The 19476-nt window shown below is 43.9% G+C and overlaps 1 protein-coding gene across 1 annotated transcript in view; it reads right to left on the reverse strand.

Moving 5' to 3' along the window:
* GAREM1 (GRB2 associated regulator of MAPK1 subtype 1) overlaps window positions 1-18327 on the reverse strand; it is a 98280-nt gene extending 79953 nt beyond the window's left edge. Inside the window, 1 exon segment of the mRNA XM_079301282.1 lies at window positions 17779-18327. Coding sequence (XP_079157408.1) covers window positions 17779-17899 — 121 coding nt within the window. The 5' untranslated portion in view covers window positions 17900-18327.
* Between the last annotated feature and the right edge of the window lie 1149 nt (window positions 18328-19476).

The raw sequence follows: 19476 nt of genomic DNA on the forward strand, positions 1-19476 counted from the left end.
CTCTGCAAGTTGTTGTCACTCCTTACTTTCTAAAGACACACACATTTTCATTTAGTTTAGCATGTCACAATTCCAAAACTTCTGTGAATTCCCCAAAGCCTTGGGAGAAGAACTGAAGATCATTTCAGTTTTGAAGGCTCTAAGCACTCCTGTCTCCTCTTTGCTTCCTCTTGGAACACAGAATATCTCAAGTTGGAAGAAACCTGTAACAATCATCAAGCCCAATTGCTCATTTCTCACAGGACTGCCTAAAATCTAAACCATATGGGTAAGCATCATCAAGATGCTCCTTGAGTTCTAACAAGTTTGTTGCCCTGATCACTTCCATGGCAAGCCTGTTCCAGTGACTGACCACCTTCTCAGAGAAGAGCCTTTTCCTAATATCCATTACAGTCCACAAAAGAAACACACAGGTCCCACGTACTCTGCTTGCCAAAGACAACAATGACTTTTCAACACCAACCACTAAAGAAAATTCATTAAACAAATGAAAAGAACCAACAACAAGTCAACAACAAAAATTCTAAGGTTCTCTTATTATCAAAAAACTTGTACTCAAGTTATTGCAAAATGTTCAGGCCAATGACTCACTCATAGAAACTACACTGCTAAAAATAAGCAGTGATGTACAGGAATATAAATGCTTTATAATGCCACACACTTTGTCATTGTGGCTAAGAGTTTGCATCACTGCCTTAAAGCACAAGCTTTGCGTCTGGAGACATTAAAATAGTAGGTGAGCAGGTAATTCAGAGAAAAAGAAGCTGTCACATGCAAGGTTCCAGTAATGCAACAGATTCCGTTGACACACACCAGATGAGCCCGATGCCATTTCCTCCTGCCAGGAAGATGGTTATGGACACATTCCACTCATCTCATTCATCACAGGAGGCTGCAAAGTGAGTTTAAAGCTGTCCCTTGCACATCAGGTCGAGCACGCTGAATTTGCTCTCTCTAGACGGAAAAGAACCAGGAGCTCACAAGAAACTTAAGATGGCTTTTGTGAAATAATTGATGAAAAAGATGCCTGTGAAAACCCCAAGGGAAACTCAGCAAGACTTAGGGCCATGTGTTTTCATTAAGCCTGAACACCATCTGCATGCAAGGTAACAGATGCCGTACAATTAAGTGCATCACCCGGACTGTCTTGGTCAGTTAAGTAGGTGGTGAGTTTAATTATTCCATCTAATGTTCCATAATCACATTACATATCATTACATAGGAAAATCTCAGCAATATTCAAAATCACGACTGGGTGCTCAGCCAGGTACCTACCAAACCACACAAAAGAATAACATCAACCTTATTCCCCCCTCAAGTTTGCACTAACATTTGCCAGGAATGAAGTGTTAACTAGAAAGAGAGGTGGCTGGCTGGACAGGTGAGCATCTATGCTGCGAAATAATTAGGCAGAACTGTCAGCATGTGGCTAATATTACAAGGGAAGGAGGTTTATCTGGCAACAACTGAAAGCTAAGAGAAAACAAAGCTATTAGAAGCCAGAAAAAAGAAAGAAGTGAGGTTCCTACTTATTCATTATGCTCCCATTGCACTGAGGAGCCCTACTTACACACTATCTGCTTCTCTGGGCATGCAGCTTCCCTGGACCTCCCCTAGCTGAGGACCATGCATTAAGACAAACCTTAACATTACCCCACCATGAAAACAAAAGGACAGCCCCACACAGTGTGAAATGAAGTTATAATCTATCTCTTGTAAAAAAAAAAAAAAAAAAAAAAAAAGACAGAAAAAGACAGTATTACAGACTTACATGGCTCTGTGCAAAGAGATGTTTTGGGTCAGAGGGAGGTCACACTGCTAGCACAAATATGCCAGTGCTGCTTTTTCATGGCAAAAGAAAGAACCTACGAAACCTGGCACTAGCAAACTAATAAAAGCTGTCTTGTTTTTAGAAAGGCAAACTTATGTTTCTACAGACATAGCTAGTCACATAGCTCCCACACAAGGTAACACCTTAAGATGAATTAAACTTCTTTTCATCTTATTGGGAGATCCACAGAACGTGAAAAATGAAGCCAAGGCCTCCTCTCAGCACAAAAGCTTGGGGAGACCCCATCTAAAAATGGGAAGCCCAGGGCCAAGCACTGAGGACACAGCGCACCTGAAGAGACCACACACAGGTCAGAAACACCCAGCACCTGTGAACTGCAGGGATCACACACTCCAGCCTCCTTGGCAATGAGGGTCTGGGAGCACCACAGGTACCTGCAAGCCTTCCCAAGGTATGCCTTGCAGTACCACCAGGTGTTGGGTACCACAACATGCTTTCGTCTTTAAAAATATTAAAATGAGAAAGAAAAGATCAATCATAACTCAAGAGACATTCTTATCTCAAAGTCTTGTTTCCTCTCACTGGTGGGCTAATCCTTTACATAATCTTCAAAGAGGTATCAGCACTTTGGTTCTTGTTTAGCCAGTTGTTTTTTTGGGGGGCTTCTGATCTCTTAAAATACAACAAAAACCAAGGTATAACATCCACAGAAAAAACCACCAGATGGCAACTTCTTGTCCCACACAAACCAAGTAAGCCAAAACAAAAAGATGTACACCAGGCTGCATCACAAAGAGCACTCACTATTAATTGGAATTTGTACTCATCTGATTCAGGGACACACAGGAGCACCACTAGCACTCAAGCAGCACTGCACTGAGTATGCTGTTTTCATGGTATTAAGAATGCAAGTTCTCTGAAAAAACATACACAAAAAAGCCCTCAGAGTGTTAGGATAGGAAGAAAGCTACTGAAAGAGAACTCCAACTTCCTTGCAACAATGCATAGGACAGCTTCCATAGTGCTGTCAGCACTTGATCCTTCACCACTTCCAGCACCCAGCTGTGTTACTGCCACAGCATTTCACTGGCACAACAGCTGCCTCTTCTACAGATCATGTCACTGATACTTAGAACTTTCTTACTTCATAATGATGAGACAGGGATTTACCTTCTGGGTAAAGAAACAAAAAGTTTTCTGTCAAGTCTGAATGCTTAAATGAGGACAAATCATTTTATTACTTATTAGCAGGCTGGGCCACTTTTTCTTATGAGAGCACCATCTGAACTCTGAGGGAGGGTGAAGAGAGAAAGTCAAACCTTTTGTTTTCTGCACACTGCATCATCCTGCAGACTATCTGCTGGGTATTTTATCTGTGGAGACGCACCTCAATGAATGTCAAAGACTAATAAATATTAAATTAGGGCGGTTTGCTTGCTTAAGCCTTGGCACCGTCCGTCGTTACTGAGTCAAATCTCCATTGGGCTGTTCAGCCTGTCACAGCTATTTCTTTGGCAAAAGCACTGGTCTGTGATGTAGGTCAGCAGAAAAAGTTCATTAGGTAGACAACAGCATCTGAATTTTCCAGTCTAAAGTAGCAAAGGTAATTTGTAGAGAAAAAAATCCCATCGTTGTAATGTTCCTTAAAGGAAGGGGAAGAAAACCCCAGAAATATTTTGCTACATGATGAAACCCACTTGTAGCAACATTAGACCTACAAAAATCTTTTTTTTAATGTCACTATGACTGAGCAGATGCTCAAGAGAGTTACTCTTGCATAAAATGCCTAATGGCAGAGAAGTAGAAAGAGTAGACAATTGTAGAAAACACTACTACTACTGAAGAAAAACCTTCTCTAAAAGCCACTTAATGAGATCAGTCTTTCTGATTCCACACAGACACAAAAAAAGGTTGATTAAAAAATTAAAAATCAAGCTGATCAGAGAAACTTCCTTGCTTAAAAGGAAGCATAACAACTTGTGTGGGAGTGTATCATGCAAAGTCTAAATACAGACTGCCAGTAAGTTAAAAGGGTAAATATTGTAATTTCTAGGAGCAAATATTGTAGTTTCTAGGAGTAAGATGTTTTTTCATCTTACAACAACCCAACCAAAACAAACCACATTAAAATTTAAACATCTCAGGGCTATATAATGTAGTGTACTAAATTTTTAATTTAAAGTGGGCACATTCATTAGGAAAGCCTGACAGTGGTCTCAACTGACTTTCTGTGTTTGAGCATAGTGGAAAAGATGAAAGCAGAAGGTTCTATATCCACCTACACAATCTTTTGAGCTTGCAACACAAGGATGTAGAAAAAAATTCCAGTTACATCTAGGGCTATTGATAATCAGCCCCACTTTTCAGCTTCCCTTCTTCCTTCTCAAACAAATTCCCAAGTATTTTTCAATATGTGCTTCCATTTAACACTTACATTTCTGCAGCACATTCATTTGTGCTGCTTCCCATTATCTGGATCAAGGAGCATTTCTGTCATGATTAAAAATGCAACTTAACACTCCTCTCTCCAGAAAAAAAAAAGATCCAAAGCACTACTGACTTGACCTTCCATTAGCAGCACAGACTTCATGTCTTCCAGTGGGTGAAAACTTTCCTTTGATGGCATAAGGATTCATACTTATTTTGATTTTAACATGACTTACATTCTTCCTTCTTTTGCCAAAAACAAGAAGTGGAGAAAAGTTGTAAGCATGGAAGTTCAGGCAAAATTAGTTGAAATTCTTGTGTGCTGTCTGTCAGATTAAGATTCAACTTACTGGTGTTTAGAGTTGCTTTTTAATTACAAATGAGGTTTAAAAAAAGAGGTTTTAAATTTTGTTTTTTTGAGAGCTAGGGATCAAAGCCATCTCAGGTTGTGCCTCGCTAACTCAATGACAGTTTCACACAATCTCTTTGCCAATTTGCTGCTGAGACAATGCAGGAAATGCCCATGAGACTTGTCCAGACTCATCCAGCCCAGAGTGCTGCCCAAAAGCCACCCACCTGCAGCAAGGTCTGCCACCAGCAATTACACTTGTCTCCACCTTGCATGGTGGAGGGAGGGACACTGAATCTTCAGCAGCTTCAGGGAGAGCTGGGCAAGATGCATCTACCCAGGAAATAGTTTGTCCCAGATGAAGCCTCTTGCCACTGTACTCCTTGGGTGAAATGCAACTGCTGTGGGCTGCATTGCAACAGTTTCCAGTTGTCTGAATGGGGAATCCAGTCTGCTTCACTGACCCTACCTGTTCAGTGAGGAAGGAGCAAGGACAGCATCATCCTCAGAGTGCCTTGCATTGCTACCTAGGGTACTTTGTGCACTGATGTAATCCTTCAGCCTCACACTACTGTGATCAGACTTTGCTCTGGGCAACCATTAAATATTTCACAATCAAGAGAAAGCAGATAAGGCTTTATTTCTGCAATTTCCAATCCTTCTGCAAAAGTCTGATAAAATCAAATTGATCCAATCCAACTGATGCTGAACTTAAGCTATCACCTACTAATACCTAACAAGAGAGCAGAGACTCCCAACCACCTATTCTTTTTATGCCTGCCAGCAAGAAGACAGATTTATTTCTCTAGGATTAGCATTTTGCTATGGGAATGACTGGATATACCAGTACTGTTGCAACAAATCAGCATAAACCATAATCTCATTACAAAGCTATGGGACAGATTAATCCACTGAAAAATCCAGTTTGTTCTAAGGCAAGCTTTTCCCTAGCTGCAAATATACAGAGACAGCATCTCAGTGAGTCTTCAAAAAAACCCGTTTGACCTACTGCAGGGAAGAGAAGAACAAATATTTTAAATAAGCAGTAAGTGGAATTTTGGTGCCACTGCCACTGATGGTAAATTGCCTCTCTGCTGACTTCAGCAATCTCACAGTTTGAACCTTGGCATCTTGCTCTCTTTGTGTTCATAAGAAAACCAGAGGGGAAAAAAAAAAAAAGAGAGTAGCAACAACACAGATTTCATTGAGCTTTGTTTGTGTTTATTTCAAGCCTTCAGAACTAACATCCCAGAATGAGAAACCTTACTTTTTATGAATTCAAGCCAAACAAGCCAAAACACATCTTTCAACACAGACTGCTCTTCACTCCCACACAGGGGGAAAAAACCACTCAGTACAACAACATCTTAACACTCACATTCCAAAACAGAGTAACTTTCTGTTGCTGCCATAATTACCCTTCTTATTAATATTGAGCATCATCAGATGGAACTGCAGATTTGCTGTATTCTCATGACAGATTTAATTCTATGATTGATAAAACAAAACAAAAAAATACCATGGTTACTTACAACAGCCTAGAAAATACCAGCAATTTTTTATATTATTCTGACACTCTGCAACATATTGAATATGTGCCAACTATTAGTGGCAACTATTTGTCATGGTGAAAAAAAGGAAGATTAAAAAGAAAAAAAAAAATCTTACAACCACTCAATTCCTTAAAAAAAAAAAAAAAAAAAAAAGAGATTCTTATGGAAGAAAGCTCTCTGGTTTTGAAGCCACCTAAGACAACAAAAAAAATCAGAAGTGCTAAGAATAATAGCAAGGAAATGACAAGTTTAGCTGCACTTTAAATGTTCCCATGTTAGAAATAATGAAAAAAAAGAGAAGTAACTTTTCATTGCATCAAAGAGAGGTGCCAGCCTAGTTTATTGTTATGGTAGCGAGTAGAAGAAAGGAATTATGTTGATCCCATATGCAGTTGATTTTCCATTTTGAATTCTCATGGCCAAAGTCAAGGGTGTAAAAAAAGTTAAAATACTTTATTTGCCCTTTGCATTCAAGGAACCAGGCCTGGAAATGAAGAATGCAGAGTAGCTTTCAAAAGCAGTCTGATAGGTAAAGAGAACAACAGTACTACCTGACCAAAGGAAAAACACAGCAGCAATGAGACCTCTGAGCTGTTTGCTGCCATACAAATCAGCTCCTTTAAATACTTCATTAAGGGAACTGAGGTTCTCTTTCACTAGAGGCAGAGGCATTCCTCATTCTAGAGAACTCCTGCTCAGATGTGTCTATAAATACTGTGAGGTCCACTGGAGGACAAACTTCCAAGTGCCTGTTTAGCATCAGGTGCCCAGCTGGAGAAGCTTAATACTTTGGAGGTGGGAGGTCAGCATTTAGCATTGCACTTAACACACTGTTACTGACTTCCTATTTATGTCCAGGCACAGGAACAGAGTGGCTGCTTCAGCTGATCAAGCCAGAGGCAGCTGCACACCTCTGCTGTGCACAAGTCTCGGGCAGTGTGGTCAGGGAAAGCTGGGTAAAGCTCCCCAGAGTTGGGATGCTGATGAAGAAAATTTTAACCCTACAAGCCTCATGAATTTTAGAGCTAGAATTTGATTCCAGATTGCCCTGGCAGACAGAGAAACAGTCTATTCATTCAGACTTTTCCTGGGCACAGCATGAGAGCTGGGGAGCTCTCATTGACAGTTATTTATAATTAGATGATATTTTAAAATAGCATCCAAGTAAACATGCTCTATCCTCTCATTATATATCCCAAGTCCTAAAGGGACACTATGGCACTTTGTGTTGCACAGCAGTGATCCCTGCTTGAACTTAGGGCATCTTGGATAAGCTCCCAATTAAAAATAAAGCAGCCTGAATGCAGGAGCTGCTCAAGCATAGTTTTCTTTGGCTTTCAGAGAACTCATCAATTTAATTGTCTCTCATCTTTCTTGCAGCCTGGGTTAAGGATGAAAAAAAAACCAGCTGGAAATTAAAAAAAGTTCAGCTCTGCTTGCCCAGTGGCCTGGCCCAGCTCTCCCTTTGCTCTCACAGTCTGAGCAGGCACTAAAGGATTGTGCATGCACAGCACCCGATTGCTGGAGCTGCCATTGCCTCTGCATTTCAGCTGCATCCACCCTGCCCCTTCTGCTCAACCTGGAAAAATTCAAGTGTCACTAATAGGCAGGCAATGCCTCTTCAAACGTGGACTGACTGCATACAGGGACAGAAGTATGGATGTTCAACTCTAATTAGGCACCTCTTTGGTCTGCTTACATCCTGGAACAGCAGCCAAGTAATATGTGAATACTGACAGGAGGAACATTTAAAGCAGCCCCTACATCTTTTCTGATCAAGAACAGTCTTAATCCTGAATGCAGTTTGTTTCCATTGTTTCAGAGAAATCTATACTTAAGTTGTAAAGTACAAAAGAATGGATTTGCTTTTATTAAAATGTAAGGGACAAGTGAATAACATCTCTTTGATACTATTTCTATCACCTTAAGACAGCACACACAAAAAACCCCCAAAAAACAACCCACCCTCCTGTGGAAAGGAAAGCTTTTACTTTTGGTAAGCAGCATGCAGAGTGAATAAAAAAAAGCCCATCATGCCTCACTCTCCCCTTGAGGGCACATTTATCTTTGCCCACAGGCAATTTGGTCTTAAGATATTCTGTTATGTATTGACAGGAATCCTAATGATATTTGACATTGCAACCCATAGGATATGCAACAGAAAAATCTTCTCCTCCAGCTTGCCCTACATTTGGCTGCAGTGCTGCTACAGCTTTACTGCTGGTCTGCAGCCACATCCTGGGTCCAGGCTGCAGCAACACGTGTGTGTTATTATATTTTGTATTTTGAGCCCTCTCACCTCTCTGAGTCACACATGTGGTGATGCTTCTTATATTTTCCTGCTTGACATTCAGAGATTAAGACAAAAAAGGAAAAAAACCTGTCTGACCATTATGAAATTACGTAAGTGCAGCTCAGGTAAGACCTCAGATTTAACTCTATGCATGTCCCCTTCAAAGAGGAAACAGGGCAGTTTGCCCTTTGAATACATCGAAGCCTAAACAAAAACTGTTAAGAAAGAAGCAGGAATAATTAGGTTTTTTGGAAGCCACTCCTTCAGCAAGGATAGACACCTAAGATTCTCCTTTTGGCTCATCACATCATATCACAAATGGATGAGGATTACTATTATTCTTACAAATACACAGCATGCCCACTCTCATTCTCCAGGTCAAGCCAGCAATCACTGTGGGCTAAGAAAAGGAAGCATTACATGCAAAGCCTATCAATTCACATTTGAGTGCTGCCAGTAAAACTCCCTTCACTGAACTTAAATGAAACATCATGTCAGCAGTAAAGTGCAGGACTCCACAGGGGGAGATCCCATGTTTTCTGTGCTGATATCAGCCACCCCTCCACAGCAGGGAAGGAATTGCAGCTCCTAACAGCAACAAGCTGCAATTCCAGCTTCTGCTAGAATTCATTGCTCCCAGTGACCAGAAACATTGAGGTCTCTAGAAATGCCTAAAATTGCCTGCTTGCTTTCTCACTTCTGGTAGCACATACACAGCTATCCCTCCTGGAACACACAGCAAAACACCAGTCTGCTCTCTGGTCCAAGAAACACCCTGACTTCCTCCATGCTAAGGGAAAAAGAAGAGAGCAGAGCAAAAAGAGGAGGGTATGGAAGGATGAAGAAGCAGAGTTTGCACAGGTGATGGAAGAAGACAGCACAACAGATGGAAGGGGTGAAAGAAGGACTACCCTTTGTGAATACAAGAAAGGATAAGAAGCAGCTCCTTGCAGCTCTCCATTCTGCCACTGCTGGACAGTGCTGGGAGTTTTACCTGATAGCAACCTTGCAGATAACCTTGCAACACCTCCTGGAAGCCCACAGGTGCAAGACAGTGGCTTGGGGCATGGAACAAATGACACAGATAGGAGCCAAGGGTTCCTTGAACCCACCATGCTCTAAAGTGACAGACTGAAAGATGCAAGAGGAAAGCTGGACAAGAAGATCTGTGCACAAATGCCTATTTCCCACCCCCTTAAAGAAAAAGTTTCCTTCATTTTCCCACCCCAGTCTTCCCTTCTTCATCTCCAAAACAGTGAGATGCTAGGAAGCAACAAGAATAGCTTTCAGTGGGGCAAATAAGCAAAAATGCCAGTTGGAAACACAACAGAAAAGCTACAGACTGAAAAATGAGCACAGGAGAGGGGGTATCCAAGCATTTGTGGGCTACTTGGAAGTAGCTCCTGGAAGTTAGTAACTTGAGTATTTAGACTGCATAGCTCTTAGAAACCCAGCTGCAAGGCAAACATGCTCTGCTTCAGTCTGGCTGCCCAGCTCACACAGTGCTGAGCAACAGCCCTGGCAGTGCAAAACTGAGTTGGGGGCAGTTCTGAAATTACTCTTATGCTGCACACAGGGACCTTTCTCCACTTGTGCCCTTGGGTCAGCCTTGGGCACACAGCTTGTCCCTTCAGGACAGAGTGAAGGCTTATTTAGGGTGGTTAATCTCTGTACTCTGTGCAACTAGCCCATATCCTCCTTGCAGAGCAGAACAGTGTCCCCACACAGCCTCTAGTCCAGCACATCACCTCTGGAGGATGCACATCCCCACACTGTATCCCAGCCAGCAGCTGCTGCTCCCCTAAACAGTGGCTGCATCCCCCAGCCTGTCTCTGGAATCCATGCCAGGCAGAGGTTTTGCAATGAGGGCACCAAGACAGAAAGCAAAGCAGCATATGGCACATAATGGCCCATCAAAAGGGGCTTTTACTTCTTTACTCAGCTTTTCTTACTACTCCCCCAGCTCTGGCTGCAAGGAGAAATGCCACAACTTCCTTGTCGCCACCACAATGTTTTCCCTGCTCTTTCCACAAACAGAATTGCAGCATGTTGTATTTCATATAACATTTGAGTCACTAGGGTTCAGCCCTGGTATGAAGTAACTCCAGTATCAACTTCATCAGGTTGAGTTCTTGGGCATCTTCCAGCCTCTGAGACTATGTTTAAATCTTTATTCTTGGTTCTCTTAGAAGCCCAGTGACATTCTCACAGAACAAGGAAATCCACACACATCCAAGTTCTCTGTGGTTACAAGATTAGAACATCCTGAAAGAAAAACCCCAAAACCAAAAAAAGACACTCTTCAAGTAATTTTGCATTCCTTGAAGGTTTGCACTTCCAGGAAGCTCCAAGTGACTGTCCCCACTGCAACAAGATTTGCTGCTTTTCTTGGGAAGATCACCATCCACTCTTCTGCTGAGAGCACATCACCTCTTGCCTGGGTGTGCAGATGCTGCAATCCCTGGCACAGGGCTCCCCACAGCCCCCAGACACCAGCTTGGGCAGCTATTTCACATCTTCATTGTGGCTTGACCCACTCAATGTGCACCTTGCAGTCTCAGGAGCATCTCCATCCTAACAGGCAACCCAAAGGATGAGGATTCTGGGCTCCACAGCCTCCCCAGCCCCAGGAAGACCCTTCTCCCCCCACCAGCACGCAGCACCAAGCCTGGCAGGGCAATACACCACACAGCAGCAGTACAGGAGATACTGAGACACAGCAGCTATTCCTGTTGGTGCAGAGCCTCAGCCAAGCACACAGGTGCCCTGGCAAAGCTGAGATTTATTCTTTTTATGCAGACTTGCACACTACCTCAGAGACTGCAGTGCAGATGCAGCTCTAATCCTCAGCAAAGACACTCTTCAATCTGCTTATATACCTCAGTTTTACATTTCTGTGCTAAGCCTTTTAGATGAGCAGACGTGGCTTACAGGTGGAGGCACAGTGAAATTCGCTCCACAAGTTTTTCATACTGCAAATGGTATGAAAATCACAGACCACAAATGCTACATAAAACTCTTTCCAAAGAGAAGTGCCATGAAAAGCAAAAAATTTCAGACTTGAAATATTGGCGCACTAAGTTTTATGAAGGTTGGTTTTGAGTCATATGCAATCCACATTAAGATGATGAATATTTTCCTATAGGGGAGAGACTTAAGCTGCCCTAATCCAACCAACTTGTTACTCCTAATGCCAAAAGGAAATACAGCAACACCCATGCCCTTTGCTTCTGACAAACCACCACTGGAATGACAGGATCACACTGCAGCTCTTCCCACAACTTCCATCAAATCCTGTTGCACCAGACCATGCTGTCCAATATCCTCCAGCACTTCATCTTGGCATAGCTGCCTTTGCTGGGGCATTACAGGGAGTGCCAGTTCACGCAATCACCAAAGCCAGGAACACCTAGTTCCAGAACAGCACTTACAGACAAAGCAGAAAACAACGAAGCCCTTCTTTCCTATGCTAGACTTATACCATTCCTTGCAACAGCAGCATGTGATTCATCACACCACATTTGTTTTGAGCTTATGGGTTTGACTAACTGTTTGAGGCACCTTAATACCTTAGATTTTATGTGTATCTTGTGCTTTGTTTGGAAAGCTAGATGTAATTTAAATGGGGAGAGAACTTAAAAGTTATAGCACCCAAATTCCAGGTATTTCACCTTCCAATAACTGAACGACATAATTATCCAGGAAGTGCTTATCCAGTTATGTACACAAAGGCTTCATCCCATAAAGTCAAAACTTTAGAAATTGAAACAAAGAGCTAGTAGTTTCATGCCTTGAATAATAGAGAAGATTATGAACATTTATTAAGCACACAAGAAATCAGAGCAATGTAACTATTTTCTATCTGAGCAGCCCTAACACACTACCAAAGGTTCAAATGTCTGGTTAAGAACATGAAATACACTCTACTAAGATGGGTGTGATGCTGAATTGTTTATCTACCTCACTGGAAGCCCAGAGTACTCCTGGGAACAGGTTTTGCCTCCATCTCCAGAAAGGCACAATAATCTTCACAGACACCATTCAGTAGCTGCAGGTTTTAAATGAATTAAAAGCTTTTTCACTAAAATGTCTCTGGAACACATCTCTGCCAGCAAGGGAAAAGGAAAAAGCCAATCCAACCAAAACAAAAACCCAGGAGCAGTGGTTAGTGGCAACCTGTCAATTGGTTTTTTTCATTCAATTGTCTTGATGGAAAGAGCAGACTGCACAGCAAAGGTAGAAAGAAGAGGAAGCAAGCAGGAGATGCTACGGAATTATTCTTTTGTGGCAGAACACACAGTACAAAAAACTGTTGGAGTTTCAAAGCTGTTCACCACCTAAGGAAGAAGTCAAGCCATGTGTATACAAGGTATCTTGAGGATATTTGCTGCCAAATCAAACACTTGTCTTGTCTGCCCCATACATAAGAACTATCACCTACCACACCTCACTGGACAAGGCAGCCACACCTACAGTGGGCAATCAGACAACGCCACTGCCCAGGGTCTGAGCACATCTGAAACCTCTTTCTTGGTCTGCTCAAAAGCTTTGCCCTATTCCCACATGATGCCTTTTAAAGATTTATTCAATAGCAGACTACTGAGACACACTGCACTAGCTTCTCAAAAGAAGGAGGTCATTCAAGACAATTAAAGCACGGATAGCAGCATTCAGACCTTTAAAGAATAAGTCTCTTTGTAGTTTCAAAGTATTGTTCAGCTGCACAGATAACCCGCATTTGTGGAGTGACGCAATGCAAAATTTTCATTATGTACACGGCCACGCTGTGCTATTGAGAACGATGTTCTTTGATAAGATGTGAGGGTGCTCAGTTTCCAGAACTGGAATCAGCTCTACAGTAACGTGCTGAACAGAACAATAGTCCCCTGAACATGACTGGGGTAGACAGTTGCACTAGAAAGTTTTGAAATGGAAGAGAAAAAGAGAACCTGAAATAAAACTAAATAAAATCCCTTTGTCCCTAGGAGCAACAGCAGTACAAACTCACTATTTACCCACTACTGATAGGCACAGGAGTTCATCTAAGGGTAAGAAAGAAGAAAATCACCTTTTAAATCTGTTACCCATTTTACAGATTTTTTCTTTCTTTACAATCACCAGTTCTGCCATTTCATCTTACAGCACATTTCAATGCATAAAGAATAATTTCCTTCACTGTCTCAGTGGCTTGCTGAGATCCATCATCTCCTTTGCAGAAAGTTCAGCATGTTTTCCCTGCCATGCACAGTAGGGAATCACTTCTCTGTGAGTTGAGGTCAAGTGCCACTATATTTGATCCCAACAGCACCACCGCATATTTTTTTTCCCCAGACATCACTGAGGAAAAAAAATTTAAAAAATCAGAGGACCACATGGCCTTTTAATCCCATAAACTTTAGTCTTTGTAGACAAACTGAGAATGTCTGTGAACTCTTCCAGTTCATATCCAAAACATGGGTAAAAAATACCTACAAGCAAAGGCTGATCTTTACTTGTGGAAACACAGCAAGACTGTCTGGGAAAAAGGGAGCGCCACTAAGAAAAAGAACGACAGGCTCTAGGGAGTCTGAAGGGAGCAAAGCTTACCAAAAAATAAAAGCTTGGCCTAAAGCTCAGCTCTATGCAAAGCAATATTTTCCAGATCTTAACCTTGATAGCATTTCTCTTTTACCCTTCAAAATTATCCTTAGACAAATAATTTGCAGAAATTGAAAGCCCTGAGATCACCAAGTACAACATTTCCACACTAGCAACAAAACAGGGTGGCAACTTTGGGTTCAGCTTTTTATCCTGATGGTCTGAGCAGAGCCAAGTCCAGGCTCAGGTGCAGCCCTGCTTCTCACAGGCCAGTGAGGGATGCTCACCTTTTGCCCCATTGCAAAACCACACTGTGATAAGATCTCTTTCTGCTGTGGGTTCCCAGAGCAAAATCTTTTCCCCACTGCACCCACCCACAAGTCTCTCACTGGGGTGGGATTCAGCTGTGACAATGCAAATCAGGACCAGAGGGCGGAAGGGGGGAGGACAGGAAAAACACAGCACAAAGCTTGTTCCTCTCTTGCTCTTCAAGTCTTGCTTCTTTTCATCTGAAAGAGCCCACTCAGTGAATTCCACAGCATGAGATCAAGTCCATGCATTTTCTCTGGTAGGGTGTTTAGCACTTTCTTAACAGTTTTGTACTTGAGTTATCATCTAGTTATCTAGTTATTTGAGTTATCATCAATATTTAAGTTGTTATGAAGGTTGGAAAAAAAACCCATACAAAACTCATTTGCTCCCTTCAGGAGTGACAGGTTTGTTTTTTTTCCAGTTTATTTGTTCAATTAATATAACAATATCCACCAGCAAAACAATAAAACACACGAACACATTGAAACAAACAAAATTTGATTTATGACTTAACAGCATCCAAAAGCATAACCTGAAACACAATCAGTCTTAAAATTAAAAACAGAAAAACAAACCCGAAAAGTTTTCCAGGTTTTCAAATTCTGAAAAAACCCCCCAGAAGATGACACATTTATCCTTTCTAGATAGATAAGGTAGGCATGAATGCCTAGCTACTTCCAACTATATCTTGATGTAACAAAAGACTACTTCCTCCCATACCATCAAGAAAAACCCTCTCTTCTTAGCAGAGGACCAAATTTAGTGCACATAAATATTTCATAACTTCATCCTGTCAAGAAATCAAACTGAATTACTTAAGGGCAATTTTCCAGGAACTGCACATCCAAGCTCAGAGAATAAAACTGAACTGATCATACCCATTCTTCTGCTTCATACTGAAAGGCCAGAAGGTGAAGCAACAGTGCAAAACTGGACATCTTGTGTGGGCATCCAAGAATATTATCCACCAAGTGCTAAACTCCATTAAGAAATGCAGAAACAAAACAGTAAGACTGGTATCTTCTGAAAAGAATACAACTCCAGTTTCATAATCCTCTCCTACATCCCAGTCTATCAGAAGAAACAAATTCCAGCTTTCACAAAACCTCATGAAACAACTTGCTGCTACAGACAGAGGCCAGCCACAGAATCAAAAGGTGACTGAAGACAGACATCTACAGGTGGTTTGACTTCCAACAGCATGAAACATACTCAGCTTCCACTGACCTGGAGAGGAATTCAGCATCTGAAGAAGACATGAGGCCATTTCTGTGCAAACAAGCCCTGACCCAAAGATAAGAGCCACACCTTGAAAAAACTGGCACAAGACACTACCTTGCTAACACAGGTACCCTGAAACTTCCTAAGCCCTGGATGACACAGATTTGGATTGGACTCTGTGGTTATTTTCTTCAGCAGAGCATCAAGAAATTTTCTGACAGAGTTCCGCTTGTTAACTGTGCAAGACAAGAACTGGGATGCAGAGCAACCACCCTGCAGGAGCCCGTGCTCCAGTCAATTCCAGCATTGCACCTTCCCAGCTTTCCTCCTTAGAAGGCTATGCACTGATTCCCATTTGCTTTCTCTTCTTGCAAGACAACCTTCTCTGGAAAAAGGAAAAGCAATCTTTTCGCACCCCCAAGACCATGGCATCTGTGTTCTTTATAAAATATTGATTTGTCTGCTGTCTGTAGTGCCCAAAGTTAAAAGTACATGCAGTTGAGTAGGCAAAACCAGACCCATGAGCCGCTGAACCGGACAGACCTCGATCAGCTCCAACCTGAAGCCCTTCACACAGAGCTCCACCTGAGGCTGCCTCCTGGCAGGGCTTAGTGCAGGGCTGAAGCACTACTGCAGGACACCTGCACCAACAGCTGCCTCGTGTCTGGCCATCTCAGGGCATGGCCAGAAGAGCTCAGCTCTGTTTACATCCACTTGCCTTTGCATACGCTCTTCAATGTGGCACATGGGACAATAAAAGACTTCGCACAAAAGCCCCAACATCTTTTCTCCACAACAGTTATGGGATATTCCCATCAACAGCTCCAACACATGGCCACCCTCCAGAAAAATCCCAACGGCCGCTTGCTTCAAAACCCATAAACTCTCTCTATCCACAAAGCTTCTTCAAGTACCTTCCAAGGAAGAAAGACAAGAGGAGCAGGGAGATTGGGAGGTATAACAGACAGAGAGGGAAATTAATAAGTCATCAATATATACATCCTGTTAAAGCCTGAATCAGTGCCAGGAGCCTCAAGTGCATTAACAACCTTAAGTGCAGCGACTGGAGGCCATCTTAGCTGTTCCGAGTGACAGGAGGTATTACCACGAGCAACTCCATACCAGACCAGCTTTGCCATTCTCACAGGACAACATGCATTTGACAGTATGATGAACAGGCAGATGCAGTTAAAAAAAGCCCAAACCCCTTTTCTTTAACCTGCTCCTAAGTGCCAGCTCTGAGGAAGCAGTACAAATGAAAGATACTGCATAATCCAGGGGCAAAGTCAAAAATCCCACTGCATTATGGAAACTGCAGTTAAGCAATAAAACAGTCTTGGTCTTGACCTGTACACTGAGAAGTAACAGAGGACAATGCCTGTGTTCATTTTTAACTTTTCAAATCAGTACAAAACTTGATAAATCAAGAGCTGCTCTATTACGTCATAAAAGTAAATGGTGACTTCATAAGCTAATGAATTTAAAAGCCTAGAAATTTTTTCCAATTTTTAAGTTGTCTTCTGCATTCCTTTAGAGAGCTGGACAGTTTTCATGGAGCTACCGTGCAATGCACATACACGTTATTACAAAGCAGCTGTCTGAACCTTTATAAAAAATTTCCCATATTTCCCTAGCTCTCTTTGCCGACACATTACTTTCCAAGACATGGATCTAGGAAAGGTAAAACGCTGCTGTCATAGCTGTTCTGCCAGACCGGATTCATATTTCCTGGAGTAAACAAAAAGCTGCAGGCTTGGAAACGGCAGGTGAGCAGCCAAGTGAACTGTAATAAAAAGTTATCTGGAGACTTCAAAGGCTTCTTACGTTACTCCTTCTTCATACAGGTCCGTGGCTTTCCTAGTGAATTGCAACACAAGGGATTTATCTCGTTTGGCTATTTTGTATCCTTTCTTATTTGGCCTTGTAGCATCCCTAAATCGAAACACCGGGTCTCCAGTGCTGAAAATGACCTTCCACGCTTAAGCTGGGACTGCGAGGACCTCTCTCCTCGGGGCAGGCTGCTGACAGCAAGCAGCCCCACCGCGCTGCCCCCCGCACACGCCGAGGGGGCACGGAGCACTATGCCCCGATATTGCGGTGCGCACTCGGCGGCTCGGGAGGCTCGCAGCGAGCCCGCAGCGAGCCCGGGCAGCGCCGGGAGCCCGGCAGGCAGCGGCGCTCCCGGGAGCGCTCCGCTCCGCTCCGGCACCCGCCCGCAGCCCGCCCGGCCCCGCTCCGCTCCCGCCCCACGCACCGCTGTCCAGCCGGGCGATCTGGGGCAGCCGGTAGGTGCTGACGAGCAGGTCCAGGGGCACGGCCACCGCGCTCCACTTCACGTCCTTGAGGCTGCAGCCCAGCGGCGGGCCGGGGTCCATCTTCCCGGCCCGGGAGGGGGAGCAGGCAGACGGGCAGCGCCGGCGGGGTGCTCCCAGCCGCTGCCAGCGGGGCGGGCGGAGGGAAGGCGGGAGGGAGGGAGGGAGGGAGGGAGGGAAGCAGGGAGCGCGGCTCGCTCCGCGCCAGGCGCGCGGGACACGCGGGGCTAGGCAGAGAGGGAGGCCCGCGGGGCGCCCGGTGCTGCTGCGGCGGCTGCTGCCTCTGCGGCTGCTGCTGCTGCTCCCGCCGCCCCCCGGGACCGGCTGGGGCCGCCCGCCGCCGCCGCGCCTGGCCCAGGAAGCGCCATCCCAGCACTGACTAATCAACAGGGTGCGAGCAACGCCTGCGCAGCTGCCGCTCCTCCCCGCGCCGAAAAGGAAAGTGCCGGGCTGCCCGCCCGCCCGGCGCGGAGAGCCGGAGCCGGAGCCGCAGCCGCCCAGCCCGTCCCTCTCACTCCACCCTCCGACCGCTCGCCCGACGTGCAGCCCGCGCTCGGGCTGTGTGCCTGCTACTGTAGTGCCCACCTGTGAGTCATGGAAATGCGTGCGAGTCCGTGTATTCGGGCTGTGCACCGCTGCTACACACGCAGGTATTGCATGTATTGCGTATTCAATGGTCTTCGCACCATGGGAATGTTTGTAGACGTTCGTTCTTCAAAGTGGCTTTTGTGATGAAATTTGGTATGATCTTTGTAAGATATTTAATGTTATCCCTTATTTTACGTATTTTGATCTCCAGGCTTCCAGACTGCTGAAACTGGGAAATTAAACCAGAAAAACTCCTGGGTGGTTGCACTCTGCTGTGCTAAAGTTTATTTCGTTCACTTCTGTGTCAAAACTGTTTATTTTATTGCGGTAAACTTGGCTACATTTAAGCCTTTACTGTTGACTAGAGCCATAAAAGTGCCTTGCAGTGATTAGCAAAACGACTGACAACATCCACAGCCAACATCTCTCTCCAGACTCCAGCTTCTCTGCCTATCTCTGAGACTCTGAGGATGGCAGAGCTCTGGGAAGGGCTGTGGTACCAAGGCTGCTCAGCCTTGCCCAGGGCCTGGGTACAGGGCCAGACACTGCAGCGTGCCTTTGTCACTGCTGGTGCCACAGCACTGCCCGAGGAGGGCTGAAACAGACATGCCCTTGTTCTGCTCTGCTGCAAACAGAGACTGGGACTTGATCCATGGTGTCCAAGATGAAACAAAGACCGTGGAAACTAATCAACATAGACTGAAGAAAACCTAAGTTATCTTGCTTTAAGTGGATCAAGGCTTGAAGCTCATCCTGCTGTGGCACTATACAGTGTGGCACTGGGTTTTCCCACGACTGTGAAAAAACCTTCATTCTTTACAAAGGTTTTTCTGCTGTTAGATCCTACCTACCAGAATAGCTAGATTAAAAAATTTTAAAAATTTACCTTGAAAAGATACTTCTTTTCAAAGCAATATCCCTTTTACCAAGTTCACCACATACTTTTCAACAGCATCAGTGAATTAAGCTATTGAAGTGCAAAGTAATATCACAGACTGGGTCAGATTGGGAGGGACTGCATTGGATCATCTGGTCCCAACTCCCTGCTCAAG

Source organism: Erithacus rubecula (genome assembly GCF_903797595.1).
Source record: "Erithacus rubecula genome assembly, chromosome: 3".
Lineage (NCBI taxonomy): Eukaryota > Metazoa > Chordata > Aves > Passeriformes > Muscicapidae > Erithacus > Erithacus rubecula.